The 15,068-nt window shown below is 31.4% G+C and overlaps 1 protein-coding gene across 10 annotated transcripts in view; it reads right to left on the bottom strand.

The window, feature by feature from the left end:
- Positions 1-15,068, bottom strand: part of LOC105429033 (uncharacterized) — a 222,470-nt gene that overhangs the window by 60,784 nt on the left and 146,618 nt on the right. The window contains exon 7 of one of the 10 annotated variants that reach the window (XM_089084973.1): positions 11,457-12,916. The exons of the other annotated variants lie outside the window; for them this stretch is intronic. Coding sequence (XP_088941099.1) covers positions 12,672-12,916 — 245 coding nt within the window. The 3' untranslated portion in view covers positions 11,457-12,671. Of the gene's footprint in view, positions 1-11,456; positions 12,917-15,068 lie in introns of those variants that run through there. 10 annotated transcript variants of the gene reach the window in all.

Here is a 15,068-nt window from a genome sequence, read left to right as displayed (position 1 = left end):
ATACTGTACATCCAAAAATAATTTCGTAATAAATTTTATATTAAATTTTACCGTATGTTAATAATAAATTTTACTCTAAATATTCCAATAAATTCAATAAAATTTTACAAGCACCTGCCCGCAAGTTTCATAAATAATTATAAATTTTTAAATAGAAAAAATTTTAATATATTTTTTTTAGACATTTTCTATAAATATATTTTAAAAAATCTCTAATAAATCTCTCACTGGGTTAAATGTGTATCAAATTGAGTTTAGCAACGATGAACGAGTGGACTTGAAAGAAAACGAAAGGTTTAAAACAGCAATTTCGTAATTCTCTTGGAGATTCTCTTTAAATATATATACACTTTTAGAGGAAAACTCGTTATAGAGATTTGCTCTACTTGTGTTTCAAAATTACAACATATTCTATTATAATATATAATAGATGTTCACAGATATTCTATTACAGTTCATAATTTTGAATGTTAACATATTCAAAATTATAACAAATTTTTTAAATAAAAATTAATTCCAAAAAAGCGAGTAAAATAACTATTTTTGTTGATCAAAAATAGTTCACGAGGTAAGCCGAGATGATAATACGAGTTTACGAAAAACATTTACGATTTTCGTTCGCTTTCGTCCATCCTTAATGTCATTCGCATTCATCGTTACCGCGAATCTTACAGCGTAACCGTTAGTTTGGCCTGAAAGAGATGAAGTTTTGATCTCGCCTTCGAAAATCAGCCCCCGAGGATTCAGAGCTGTTTTTCCGAGCGAGCTTAGCGTCGTTGATACTGACGTGACTTGCGGTCATACGTTATCGATGTGTCGCACGAGTATGTGTGTAATGTATATCGGGTCGACGGACGGTTTGCTGACGTGGCCGCGTTTTTCGATCTCTTCAGAGTATTCGCTTTCTCTCACCCACTCTCGCATCTCTTTTCCTCTCTCTTTTTCTCGTTTCTTTTTTTGATGTCCCCAGTGAGCCACACGCGCACGGCTGCGCCCGTTTAAAAATATGGAACCAGTGTGACCAGAATGGTTGCTATGGAAGAGCTCCGGTTTACCGGACGGTCTCAGTCCGATCCGGGGCGAGTCCCGAAGAAAAGAAGAGATACGCTGAAGAAAAATCCTTTCTAACGATCGCGCCTCGAGCCCGCGCTTGATCGCGCTTGATCGCCTCCGCTGCCGAATGTCATCGAGAACGAAACGCATCTGAAAGCTGACCGATCGTTCGCGTTTCGTTCTCGTAAATTCACACGTCACGTCTTAAATATAAAAAAAGACGTTTGTGAACGAGCGATCTGTCGGGCACGGACTGCTGGGAGAACGTCCTGTCGCGACGGGCTCGAGGATGAAGTTTCCGAAGGACCATACGAAGGCGCGCCCCGGATGGAAAATCGACGCGTTCTCTTGTTTACACGCGGCATATATCTCGTTACATAAAAATAATAATTAATTAATTAATTAATTAATTGATTCACATAATAATAAATCTTAAAAAAGGATAAAAAAAGATATGAATCCAAGATTCGAGATGAGGGAGTGGGCGGTCCCCTCTCCCGAGAAGCAGAAGTTTCGACGCTCTCATCAACTCTGATCGTCGTAATTCTTATCATTCTTATTTTAACGTCATTGTACACCGGCTTCAAAATTCTTCTCAAGCTCCTTCTTCTTAACAATCCCCTCCCCCCCCCGCCGCTTCGCTCTCTTCGAAGTCGTGTATGCCGGATGTCGGTCGCGCGCGAGAGAGACGCCCTTTCGCTCGTGCCTCTTCTTCGTCGTTCCTCTTCCTCCTGATCCGCCTTAGCCTCTCTCGCTCGCGATCGCGCGAATCCCGCAAACGACGCCGACGACGAGAACTGGACGTTCCACACCCTCTCCCTCGTCGCCCTTACACGAGTTCCTGCTTGTAGATCTTCTCCTTGTGCATTCGCTCCATGTGTCGCGCGATATGCATCTTCTGCTTCGCCTTGTAGACGCAATGGGGACACTGAAACTGGGGCTCCTTGCCGCACTCCCACTTCTGATGATTCCTCAGGCTACTCTTCAGCTTGTAGACCCTACCGCAGGCCGGGCAGTTGAAGCCCTCCGGGTTGGACGAGCCGGAGCCCAGGCCTTTGCCTAAGGTCGCTCCGGTTCGCCACATGATCGACGGTACGGTCCATCGCTGCCAGGCCGCCGCCCACTTAAGACCGGTGATGCTCAGGTCCTCGGCTGGAACACAAGATCCCCGGCTTTATTAGTATGTGTCCCGCGCGAGAATCGCGTAATCGATTGAGGCGGAATCTTTTATTTCCAAAGCGCTCGAATGGGAAACGCGGCCGACACACAGTACCCGACCGTCGTTCCCCCGCTCTCGGCTTAAAAATTAGAGGCTTAGTGGCTAGAGGACATTGGCGATTTTTACGACGGGTATCGGTGGCTCGCTGATCCGGTACCTCGACGTGCCTCTTCGACGTCGTTCGTACGTTCCACACACATACACACACCCATTTCTCCCCCGTTTCCCTCGTTCTCTCTCGTACCCTCTCTCCGGTGGACCCTCGTTCACGTATGTGTTTTAAGAAATAATTCGGAGGGAGAGAGTAGATCGAGGATGCGTCGTCGAGAGCGAATGGGCATCGCCCGGCGTGTCCTAGAAAGAAAGCCATCTCGAAGAGGAGCCACGCTCGGGGTTCGCTGCGGAATCCTTGCGAGCCTCGCGACTCATCCTCAATCCGCAGGTGCATCGGTTTGTTGATCACTCGTCAAGAGTATAGAAGGAAAATATGCGTGTTCTTCGTGTCCCTACTTTCGAGCCCCAAGCAGCTAGTTATGAGCTTCGCATACGAGGAAGGAGCGGTAACTGCATGTTACGAAAGCAACATTCACAGATCCGAGGCTGAACAGAACGTTCAAGACAGTTTCTGCTCTTCTGTAGAGCTTCGAATTCGACCCTCGCCGAACGGTGAATGTTCCTTTCGATGCACAAGCGATGAAAGTTCGATACGTAAGTGGCATTTCTATATACAAGACTCGAAAAAGGTTAGTGCGCATGCTACTCCCCTGATGTCGCACAGGTGGAGAAGGCAGGAGAAAGAGATAAGAGATGCCAAGGGTATACTCAATTGCTTAAGTAGCTCTCGCAACGATGCTTAAACCAACCGAAGATAAGACCGAAGATTATTTACAGAGAAAAGATACTTGTAATTTGGTGACTACAACTATTAGAGTTTGCTTAATTTTTTTCATAATTCGTTGAACTTTCCCTGATCCTAACGATTCATTTCTTCTTGTGAATATAAATTCATGCCAAATGCAACAACATTGCAGTCGCCAATATAGATAAGACAACCGATAATCACATTTCATTTCATTTTATGTGCAAATAAAAATTATTTGCGGGATTTATTGTCTTTTTTTTTTAAATATAATTGTAAATATCTAAATTAATAAATTAATAATTGTAAATATCTAAATTGTAAATATCTAAATTTTCATGTCGCTAATTAACCTAGGATAAATATTATAAAAACTTTTAAGACTTACAAAATTTATAAGATAGCTAAAATTACAAATTAGTTGATGATTGAATGCTGAACAAGATACAACTTTTTTTATCAATCGTATTCTTTTATTCGTCATTCCTAGAAATGAAAGAAACGCTGATAGTTGACGATGAGATGGATTAGGATATCTCGATGTGATGTTTGTATAAGTTTATTTTCTTTAAACACACACAGCAAATATCATGAATGATTACGAAATCATTCTTCGCTCACTTAAATTATATAATCAGTCAAATTAATCAGAGAATATACATGTAATATATCAGTCAGATAGCATGCCTTATTTGTTGCGTAACATCATCAGTCTTAAAAGTTTGCTCATTACATTCCGTAAAAAAATATCGCGTTATTTATAAATTTATAAATACTTATTTATAATCTAAAATTATATATAATAATTATATATAATCTAAAATTAATTCCTACAATTTAAAATAAATTTATTTTTTATTCTTTTTCTTTTGATCATTATTTTTTTTTTCTTCATTTATTATTAGAAAGAAACCACAGGCGCAAAGGAAATTTCTATCTTAAGTGGCACTTATTATTTTAATAATTAATTATGTACTTTACGTGTTGATAAGGCACTTTGCTCCGTAAGGATTTGAAAGACATGAAGAATACTGTAAATTAATAGACCTTTTAAGAAAATTATTCAATTGAATCTTACGAAGTAAAAAAAAAGTACATTATTAAACATTGACCAATTATTTTTGATTGACTAATAAAATCAGTCAAATTCTCTTTCAGGTGCAAAGTTATAACATATCAACCAAAAATTATTTTCTGTACATAAAACTCGCTTTAATCTTAATTTCTAATGAGTGTATTAAATAGTAAGTCTTCATCAACGAGTTTATGTACAGATAAAAAAAAATATAAAGACACACACATGTATATATATACACACATGATGATATATTTATATCTTTATACACTTATATATATATATATATATATATATAAATATCTTTAAAGATATATGTACATCATCATGTCTGTAATAGTATAAAATATATGCACACTAAATATAGTGTCTCTTTCTGCTGTTTTTAAGATTTTTACTTACTATCTTAAATAATATATAAATCTTGATTGGTAAAAATGTTTGAATATTTCTTAACGTTTAATAACGCTAATAAAAAAAACACATGAAGCAGTTATAATACCGTTCCAACGTTTTGAAAAAGATAAATCATTATATCATTATATAATCATTTATCCTATTAATATTTAAAGTTTTTTTAAGATGCTTCGTTATTTGAAATAAAATTTTATCAATATAAAAAATTTTAAGAAGTATTATATTGTAAAATTTTATTTTGATAAGATTTTGATTTATCTTTTATTTCAAAATGTTCCCCAATACTTGAGTAATTATAAAATTGTTGTAAGCGTAAAAAAAATCAAATTTTTATCGTTTCAAGAATATCTCCGTGATAGAGCTAAGCTGTTAAGAAATAATTAAAAAAATATCATGCACTATATATTTTCCTTTTTTGCTGAACGTCAAACGGATAATCTTGACATTCTTTTCTTATTTCGACGTTGAGAGAAATCATCTCGCATCCCGGCATTGAATCGATCGAGTTCAATCAATCTCTATTCGTGGCGCGTTGGAAGAGAGATTCAATTGACCCAGACCCTCTTTGTCTTGGTGCTGACGACGTATATGGCGTTGCCAATGTGCCTTGCGTTTGCAACGTTGAGGGCAGTATGGACATTTGAACTGTGGTTCCTTGCCGCATTCCCAATGCTCGTGACGTTGCAGCGAATCCTTCCTCATATAAGAACGGCCGCATTTGGAGCAGGCGAATCGGCCTTGCGACTTGTTGACATAATTCCAAGCTTTTGGTATTTTGAGTTCCGCGAACGGCAGCATCGATTTCTCTTGCGCTTGCATAGGCAGATCCGTGGATTCATCTAGCAGCTCTATCAGGCTCTTGAACTTCACCATATCTGCAAATGGGAGAAGAAATAGCTTTAGATCGGTTCTACTGTCGCGCGTGAGGCTCCGTGCCGAGGCTGAAATCGAACATGCGACTCGTGTTCATCCTCAATAAGTCCTGAAATATCATTCAGAAATCTGTGGGTGTATTTTTAATTCCAAACCAAAGGACTAAACTAAATTCGGATTTTAAACGCTCGCTATAAATACCGCAATTTTTGGAAAAATTTTCGTAATCCAAAGATATAATTTTGAGATTGCAGGGATTTTTTATTTTTATTAGGACAAAAGTTGTGGAAAAGATTTAGAATAGACTTAACATATCGAGAGGATAAACATGCTCAGGAAAAAAAATCTTAAATTAACTATAAATATCTTATCAATTTCAATAATTCGAATAATTATCGTAAATGAAAATCTCGTAAAATAATTTAAGAGAAACTTATTAATATGCACAAAATAAATATGTAAACAAAAAGAAGTTCACAATTGGTTTTTTTATCAGCGAATACAAACAATTTTACTGCATTACAGCATTATAATCAATTTTTTCTTCATCGATAATAAAAATTTATAAAAATTTTAGATATGTTCTTTTCCAATTACGATAAGGCCATTTAATAATTTTTATTTGTTTGCTTACATGAAAGATGTAATTAATGTATGTACTTAAATGTATTTATCGCATACATATTTGCCTCTGAATCGATCTTATAGCCTCAAGAAATCTCATATATAAAACTATAGAGCCATTTGATTATACTAATGATAATTAGATTCGTACATCTATCAAAAACAGACATTGCAAATAAAATTTATGTCTAACTTACTATAACTTAGCAAAGATTTTTGTTTCCAATAAGTTAAAAAAATGCATACATAAGTCCATCAAAAATATCAAAAGCAGCATTAGGTCTATATTATTACATTGGATTGTATTACAATTTTCTTACTTCAAGTTCAAATATGTATTTCATTTCAAGTATAGCGAGCATAATTCAGCTATAAAACGTAGACTTATTATCAGATATTAAAAATAAAAGAAACATTTATAAATCAATCATTTCACAGTTAAATCAATTTCTTAATAGACAAATACATAAAAATATTATAAATAAAAAATTGGTTTCGATATTTAAATCAATATTATTGACAAAAAAATATTGTGGCGATCATGATAATGGAGATGAACATGTTAATAAATTTGACAGTTATTAAATGATAAAAATACTTAAATCATTATCAATAAAAACTAAACATAAAAAAAATTTAAGTAACATTCTAAAAAAAAATGTTTCAGCAAAAGCTACATAATAAAATATTATTCTTTACATGACTTTGATAACGGCAGCCTGTTACAAAACAAAAAATCCATACATAGAACAAAAAGCATTTTGAATTATTATTTCTTTAGTTGACAACTCTTTATTAACTCCTTTAGTAACTCTTTTATATGAAACAATATCGGAAAATATATATAAACGATTGATCAATTGTTAACAATAGTTTTTATATATTCGTTCTGTTTTTGGAAAAAAAAAATAACTAACTTCTTTCGACTATCTTTCGACATAAACTCATCTTATACAAATATAAATTTTACATTATACAAAAATAAATCTTATATAAATTCTTCTAAGTTTTGTAATTGATGATACAAAAAACAATTATATATTTAAAAAATTACAAATATACTGTTGGATGATTTTGTTTCAGCTGGATTTCATATCATCTTGTATCTTTTTTACACCATTTTACACCATTTACAAATTTATGACAGCTCCACTAGAGCCTGTCCTTTATTGTTGATATCGTCAAGGAAGATCTAAAGTTGAGAGTTTTGAAATTAGTTCAAGTTTAATCTCTCTTTTTTCATATACTATATCGATGATAGTCTTAGCTGCTCCAACTAATAAAATTACACATATTCTTATTAATAATTAATTAATAATAATTATCACAATCGCCTACTCTTAAATATAAAGATAACCGCTGTCTTAAATTGATTTCACAAAAATACATTTTCAAGCATTTATCTTTTATACTTGTCACATGATCCATTAGGCAAAATAGAAACTATTTTTAGAGTTTAATTTGCAGAATAGTTTACTCTGAATCCGAAATTTTATAAAAAAACCTATCAAACTTTGCATAAACATTTTATTAGAACAACAGCTATCCTCTAGCATTAACATTATATAAAATAAACATTAGCTTAAAAAGATTATTTAATACTAAACTAAATATTAAGATGATGTAAAGAACATGACAAATAAACCAAAAGAATTAAAAAAAATTTATAACTTTTTTATATATAAAAAAATGTTATTATCAGCAATAAATAAATTCGAATATATAGTGACTTAGAGATGCTTAAATAAACTCAGCAAGTTTATTAAGACACATAAAAAGAAAAATTAATTAACAATTAATAATAATTATTTAAAATTACAAAAATTGCAATACACCAAAATAAAAGAAATAAAAAAAATTAAATTCAAAGATAATATAACATTTTTGTTATTTTGTTGATATATTATTTTTGTAATATAAGATACTATTACAAAAATAATATTAAACTAGATCTGTCTAAATATTCAGTTAACAAATATTTTCACATATAATATAATCACATTTTTAATTGCAAAAAATTGTAAAATCCTTGATGTCAAAGTTAATTGTCATAAAAAATTCATATCATAAATAATTCATGGAGTAATAATTAAAAAATAAAAAAAAATAGAATTTTCTCTCTCTTAATTCTATTAATATTAACAATACTGAGTTTTTGGACAATTTCTATTTTATATGTTTAATAAACTTGATAATAATTTAAAAAAATAATCGCTATAAATATGTATCACTATAAACACATTCAATTTTTGTTTACTCGTTGCTTTATTTATTTTAAATCAATTATTTATTTTAAATCAATTTTTTTTAAGACATCAATTGATAGAGACAAACGTTTTGCTTCTAAATGTAAATAACTGTTATCGATATTAATGTAAATTATGTTTTATAATATTATAATTTTACAATATATAAGATAGTTGATATCTTTTTGTGTTTCAATATTTAGTATCAATTTTCTTTATAAAGGAATTCAAAAGCATCTTTTTAATCATCTTAATATTTATCAATTATGATTTTAAAACCGGATTCAATTGTCTCACTTCAAGAGTCTCACTTACAAACAAAAGATTAATTATATTTTAAGTCTTGTCATTGACAATTATATAATTTTATCATCAAAATTTCCGTGTTAATTTATAATTTTTAATATTAAATTTAATATCGAATAATAAGATCGGTAATTTTTATTATCGAGTATAAGATCTGTATTTTCCTGTATATCTGAAAATGTATTTTCCTGTTTATTAATTTTATATATATATTATCTTTTACATTTACTTATATTTATTTAAATATTTTATATTTTCAAAAAGCCTCAGTAAAGTTATAAAGATTGACAAAAATCAATAAGATTAACAAATTGCAAAGGAATTAAAAAATTCAATGAATGAATAAACTCGCCCATATTACACACACACACACACACACACACACACACACACACATACACCACACACACACACACACACACACACACACACACACACACACACACACATTCATTGATATTTAATTCTTCTGTTTAATTTATTAATTTTATCGGATCAATCTTTAAAAGGTTTCTTTTTATTTTTAAAACGCAGAGATGATATAGATTTAATTATTTTTATACGAGGATTACTTCCTCGAATATGATATGATGAGTTAATGTATTTATGTTGAAAAATTATTTTACCATTAATTATATGGATTATTTCTTTCGATTAGTTTTTCAATTATCGGGAACAACTCGTAAAACTGCCCATATCTTGTTAGGCACTTCCGGATGTCGTCTAGAGATGTGCCGAAGAACGTTCGTTTTCTGATGAGAACGATAGGTGCAACAAGCGCATTGAAACCTCTTGTAAGTCTTCCCACAAATTCGACGATGGTTGAAAAGTGAGCCACGTGACTTGAAGTACTTCAAGCACAGTTTACATTGGTATGGTGTGATCTTTGTGTTGCGGGAACCAAACTGCATACCTGAAAAAATCGAAAATAGATGAACTAGTGTTCAATTGTTTTCCAAGTATAAAAGATACGTTGAGCTATAAGAAATCCAGTCCAAAAAAAGTTACTTGCCTTCAGACATGATATAAAATTTTAATTTTAATATAAATAAATGACAAGTAAAGTAAATAACATGAATAACAAAACCATATAGGAGGAGTCAAATTCTATGAATAAAATATTATAATTGTGAATAAACGATAATGTTTCTCTAGAAATTTACTATTTTTTTATATAAATTTGAAAATGTCCCATAATTAATATCATCACATAAATAGGAGAGAATACGGGATAAGGAAATGAAATGAGCGTGTTGCGAAAACAAGACCTAATTTTTATTTCGGTATATAGGATAGATACAGTACTCTACACCAATGCAGTCTCACTTGACGAAGCGATAATGCACCTGCATGTGTCTCCGCAGATTGCTTTTTCTATGAGATCTATAGCTGCAGAAGGTGCAAACAAAGTTAGGTTCCTTTCTACATTCCATATTCCGATGATACTTCAATGAACCCCAAGTTCTGTAAGTTTTGCCACAGGTTTCGCAGTTGTACCTCGCGAACGAGGAAGAGCCCAAGTTGCCTCTACGATAATAATCTGTGGAAATATACGAAAAATAAAATATGATTGTTAATGATTGTTAACAATGTGTTTTACACAAATCGTTTCTAAGGAATCACTTCTACTCGCACCCCATCCTTTATTTCACTAAACAACTATAATATTGTTAAAAATTACAGTAGACTATTAATCGACGACAGACGACATATATAAGTTATGTAAAACAAATACACTGAGTTTACAATAATTATGTACAAAATCAAATATTCTTTCCTGATTAAAACAATTAAGCCTAAAATATAAAACGCGCAACTTTACAATATTAGAATCTTATTATTATATTAATTACGTTAATAACGATAAAATGTTAAATAATAAGAAAAAGGTGCGCTGGAAATATAACTAAGAAAATCATATATCCAATAACTTCTGTACTTATACTTCTGTACTTTTAGTGTATATAATTATTTAAAAAATTTATATAATCTTTAACTATAAATAAAAGACCATTTTTTTAATAAAAAATAAAAAATATCAAGATCACAAGGTAAAAGTATACGAAATAAAAATTAAATAAAAAGAATAATTGGGACGAGAATATAATAGAATTCTTTTCGACAAATCCAGATAAGAATGTTTTACAAAAAAATTCTTATAAAAGCTTCTCATAATGCATAAATTATTCTCAATTTAAATACTTTTTGACTTCATCCAGATCATTTCCTAATGTAACATGAATCAATTATCAATTAGGTTTATAGTTTCAACGATGTTCTCTTCTGTAACATTGCCTATTGATGCATTTGAACAGGAAATTCATGTATGTCTGTTCACGTTAAAATTCTTTTTGATCCTACAAAATATTTGTCGCTTATATTCGAATATAAAACTGTTATATTGAGTGAATTTTTTCCTTACTTGCGAAAAAATCGCAAGATACACGGAAACAGATTTCACTTTCACCAATGTAGTATAATTTGATGATGTGCTGAAAGAGAAACACAATAATTAATGATAAATTATGTATTGTGAAATATGTAAATAAAATTTCAAACAGATCAGATATGCCATAAAAAACTACGAAATATAATAACGGCCAAATTATAAATGTCAATTTCTAACTTTTTTATTCGATTATCAGTATATTTCCAGTGTTTACGATTTGATTAAGAATTAACTTGTGTATAATTTTTGTAATCGTAGGATTCAATGGAAAGTTTCGGTGTCTTGAAATTATTTCAACGAAATATATCGTCGAACAAATATTACACAAAAAATAACACTTATTTATTTATTAACAATGTTTATATTATCATTGCAATTTTTCGTCGATGACAAAAATAAAATGTGATGACATAAAATACAATGAAAAGGTAATACGGTGCAGAAAGATTATATAATGACTATTTGTTATACACTTTAAAAGATGTACATAATAATAATCCAACAAAAAACATGAAAGAATATATTTTCCAAGAAAATAGAATGAATATTGTTTATTGTACATTGAAAACATTCGCACAAATTATTTCTAATTATCAAAATTAAATATTAATAAGAAAAACTTGAAAACTTTTATTATATTGAAATTAAATACAACTTCAAATCATGTTGCAATCATCATTTTAGGGTTATTCTCTGATTAGGATTGATATATGCGCAATATTTAAGATTGTAATATTCTATTTATCTGAATAATCTTTTTCAATATGTTTCAATATTGAACAATTGTTATTTTGAATTTAATTGTTTAAAATCGTGGCTCCAAGAAAGAAATATATTGGAAAGCAAAAAGAGAATTGCATTACGCTTGTCCTTCTCGTAATATATATCTTTCTCGGTAATAAAATTCGATAAGTTTAAGAGGCAGAGGTCTCTCCAGATTATATTTTTCGATTACATTCAAATACCGCCAATAAATATAATAGTTAATATTTAGTTAAATTTGCTGTCTATTATTATTGCAACAACTAAAATACAACATTCTTAGGAACCATTTCATGCGCTATTATTTGGCATTTATTATTAAAATAATTATATTATATTAATTATAATTTCTTTATCACAAAAAATTTATTATTTAAACTCCAAAAAGGAAGTATTAGAAATATTAAAAGTATTTCTAAACTTGTTTTAAAAAAATACTGCAAATAAATACAGAAGCAAGAAACTCGAGTAATCAGTTTGAAATGACGCATATATAACATTCAGCTTAAATATAACATTCAATTTATCATGAGCTCCACAAAATTTTTTAGCATTTAAAAAAAAAATAAGACATAAGGAATAATAAAGATAAAAATATAAGGAATTTTTCTATTTCTACAATTAGATCCACGTGAATATTTAAATTAATTCAGAATAATGCATTAATTTTATAACTCTGCCGTGTTCTGTCCTCGAAATTGTTCAACAATTCGAAAATTTTTGCTACCCCGCAGAAATAGTTGCTTTTGCAGTTCTTCTTTCACGAGCCTCTGATGTTGTTTTGCCTGTCAATCGGAGTCCCTCTTGTTTGCGAGTGAATTCTTGAACATGTGATTGTCGAACACGTGTACGTTGTAATGCCTTAGCAGGCTGTGCTTGTGCTTGAACTTTGCATGGCATATCGCACATTCAAACTGTGCCTCCTTGCCGCATTCGAGTCTCTTGTGACGTTGCAAGGAGATGATTCTTCGGTACTGCCTGTCGCAGGTGTCGCACGGATACATTTGGACGCTGGCGCATTGCTGGTAGATTGCTGAAAACACAAAAATTCATCGGTTAGATTGACATCAATTAAAACGCTAATTGCCACTTAGGAAAGACAGTCACACGCGGAGACATCCTGCGATTTGCAAGTTCATAAATTTGAGTGAATTGGGAAAGAATAAGCGCAGAAATTACTTAAGGAACAAAGTCTACTCGCTGCCTAATATTTGACGACCACAAATTGGCACATCCCATTTAACATTTATCCATTTTCCAACATTTTATCCATTCTCCATATTTTTTAACGGTAGTGTGAAATATTTTGATACGTACTTATTGTAAAAAAAATATTTTATTTGATATAAAAGAGACAATACAATGAAAAGATTTCTTAGAAAAAATTCTGCATAAAGAAAATTATTTTTAGCAGTTGATTAATTTTATTTTTCATAAATTCTGTAATTTGTTTTAAGAACAAGTCAAAAGTTTTTAAATTTTCTAATTGACTTTATCTTAAATTGTATAATAAAATTATCAATTAATTGGAAAGGTTCACATATAAAATATTAATCGCTAATAAAAAGAAGTGAGAGGTAAGTTTTAGGTAAAAATGAAGAACTCCGATTTTAAAAAATAACCCGGAATAAAGAATATTTCTTTATTAATAATATTAATAATATTATAATATTAATTAATGTAAAAGATACCATTATGATAGATATTCTTCCGCTTAATCAACCTTCCAAATAAAAAGAAAAGAAAAAGGAAGATAGCACTAGAAGTATGGAATTAAATATTAAAAAATACGAAGGCGCAACGAAGGGGGAAGGCGTTGCGGTATGGTTTCAAATCGCCCCCTTTTTGCCCGATACGCTTAAAACCCTAAACGAAGACTAAAAAGAGAGACGGAAAAGTTGGCGAGAAAATGTATAAAACTTGTGTATGTAACTTAAATATTAAGTAATAAGGATTCGGTAACAAGAATTTCTCGGAATAACGAGGTCGATCTCGGCCGATCGACTCCGCGGTGGCGGACAAAACTCCGCCAAATCGGATCGGCATCCATGATGTGGATCATGGTTTAAGAGCTATGGGTAGAGATGCGCAGGGTGTATCCTGCATCATCCCCGCAGGCAGGCAGGTAGAGACGCGAGCGCGTTCGCAAATACTGATATCAAAAATACTGACGGCGTGCGTCCCGCGGCCGGACGCGCGCCGACTCTCGACATTACTTTCGTTCCCTTTCTTAGCATCTCTCTTTCTCTCGACGTGTCTGTTCACATGTGCACCCGAAAACTCTTGCCATTTCTCTCGACGTCTGCGGATTCTCTGATCAATCCGAGAGAGATCTTCACATCCGACAAAAATTCGTTTGGACCACCTCTTCTCTTCCTTCTCTTTTTTTTTTTTCCGGCGAAACAGCTTTGCCTTTCACAAATTGCACTTTAAATCCCTCTCGAGATTCTTAGTTTAGAAAACACGATTTACTTCATCATTATCTAAAAAAAAAAAAAAAAATCAAATATTAATTTTTATTATCGTCTGCTAGATCTGAAAATTTAGATTGCTTGGATAATTAAAAAATTAATAAGTATCTTGATTTTATTATAATTTTAATCTTAAGACACATCAAAGAGTCCGCACACGAAAGAAATCGCAATAATTTGGTGGACGACCTATATACATATTTCTATATATATATATATATATATATATATATATATATATATATATATATATTATATATTTGTGTGTTTGTGTGTAAACGTGTATATATATATATATATATATATGTGTGTATAAAAAATGGAAGAGACATTTATATAATTCTATGAGTATAGTCTCGCGCGATAGTCAGCTTGATCCCATATCGATCCTGGAAAGTTGTGTAAGTTAAATACTACGTTATATAAGAAAAAAATACGGAAGGAATGAAAGTGGAATGTGTAAATATCATAAATCATTACATAGACTATTATATTAAATAAGAGGCATAGATACAACAATCTGTAGGATCGTAAGATCAATCCGTTCACGCGTTCGAGCTCATCGTGGAGTGCTTGTAAATTCGCGTTAATGTGCAAGTGATCCCTTTACAATGTGTTGATCATATTTTCCGATCTTAAAATTGATTGCGTCGCTGTTATTGATCTTTCTCACGCTATCTGCAACCAGGTCAGACGGAACGCGTACGAACGCGA

This window comes from Pogonomyrmex barbatus, unplaced genomic scaffold (assembly GCF_055798465.1).
Source record: "Pogonomyrmex barbatus isolate J1 unplaced genomic scaffold, ASM5579846v1 scaffold9, whole genome shotgun sequence".
In the NCBI taxonomy this organism is placed as follows: domain Eukaryota; kingdom Metazoa; phylum Arthropoda; class Insecta; order Hymenoptera; family Formicidae; genus Pogonomyrmex; species Pogonomyrmex barbatus.
This window is presented reverse-complemented; position numbering and strand designations above follow the sequence as displayed.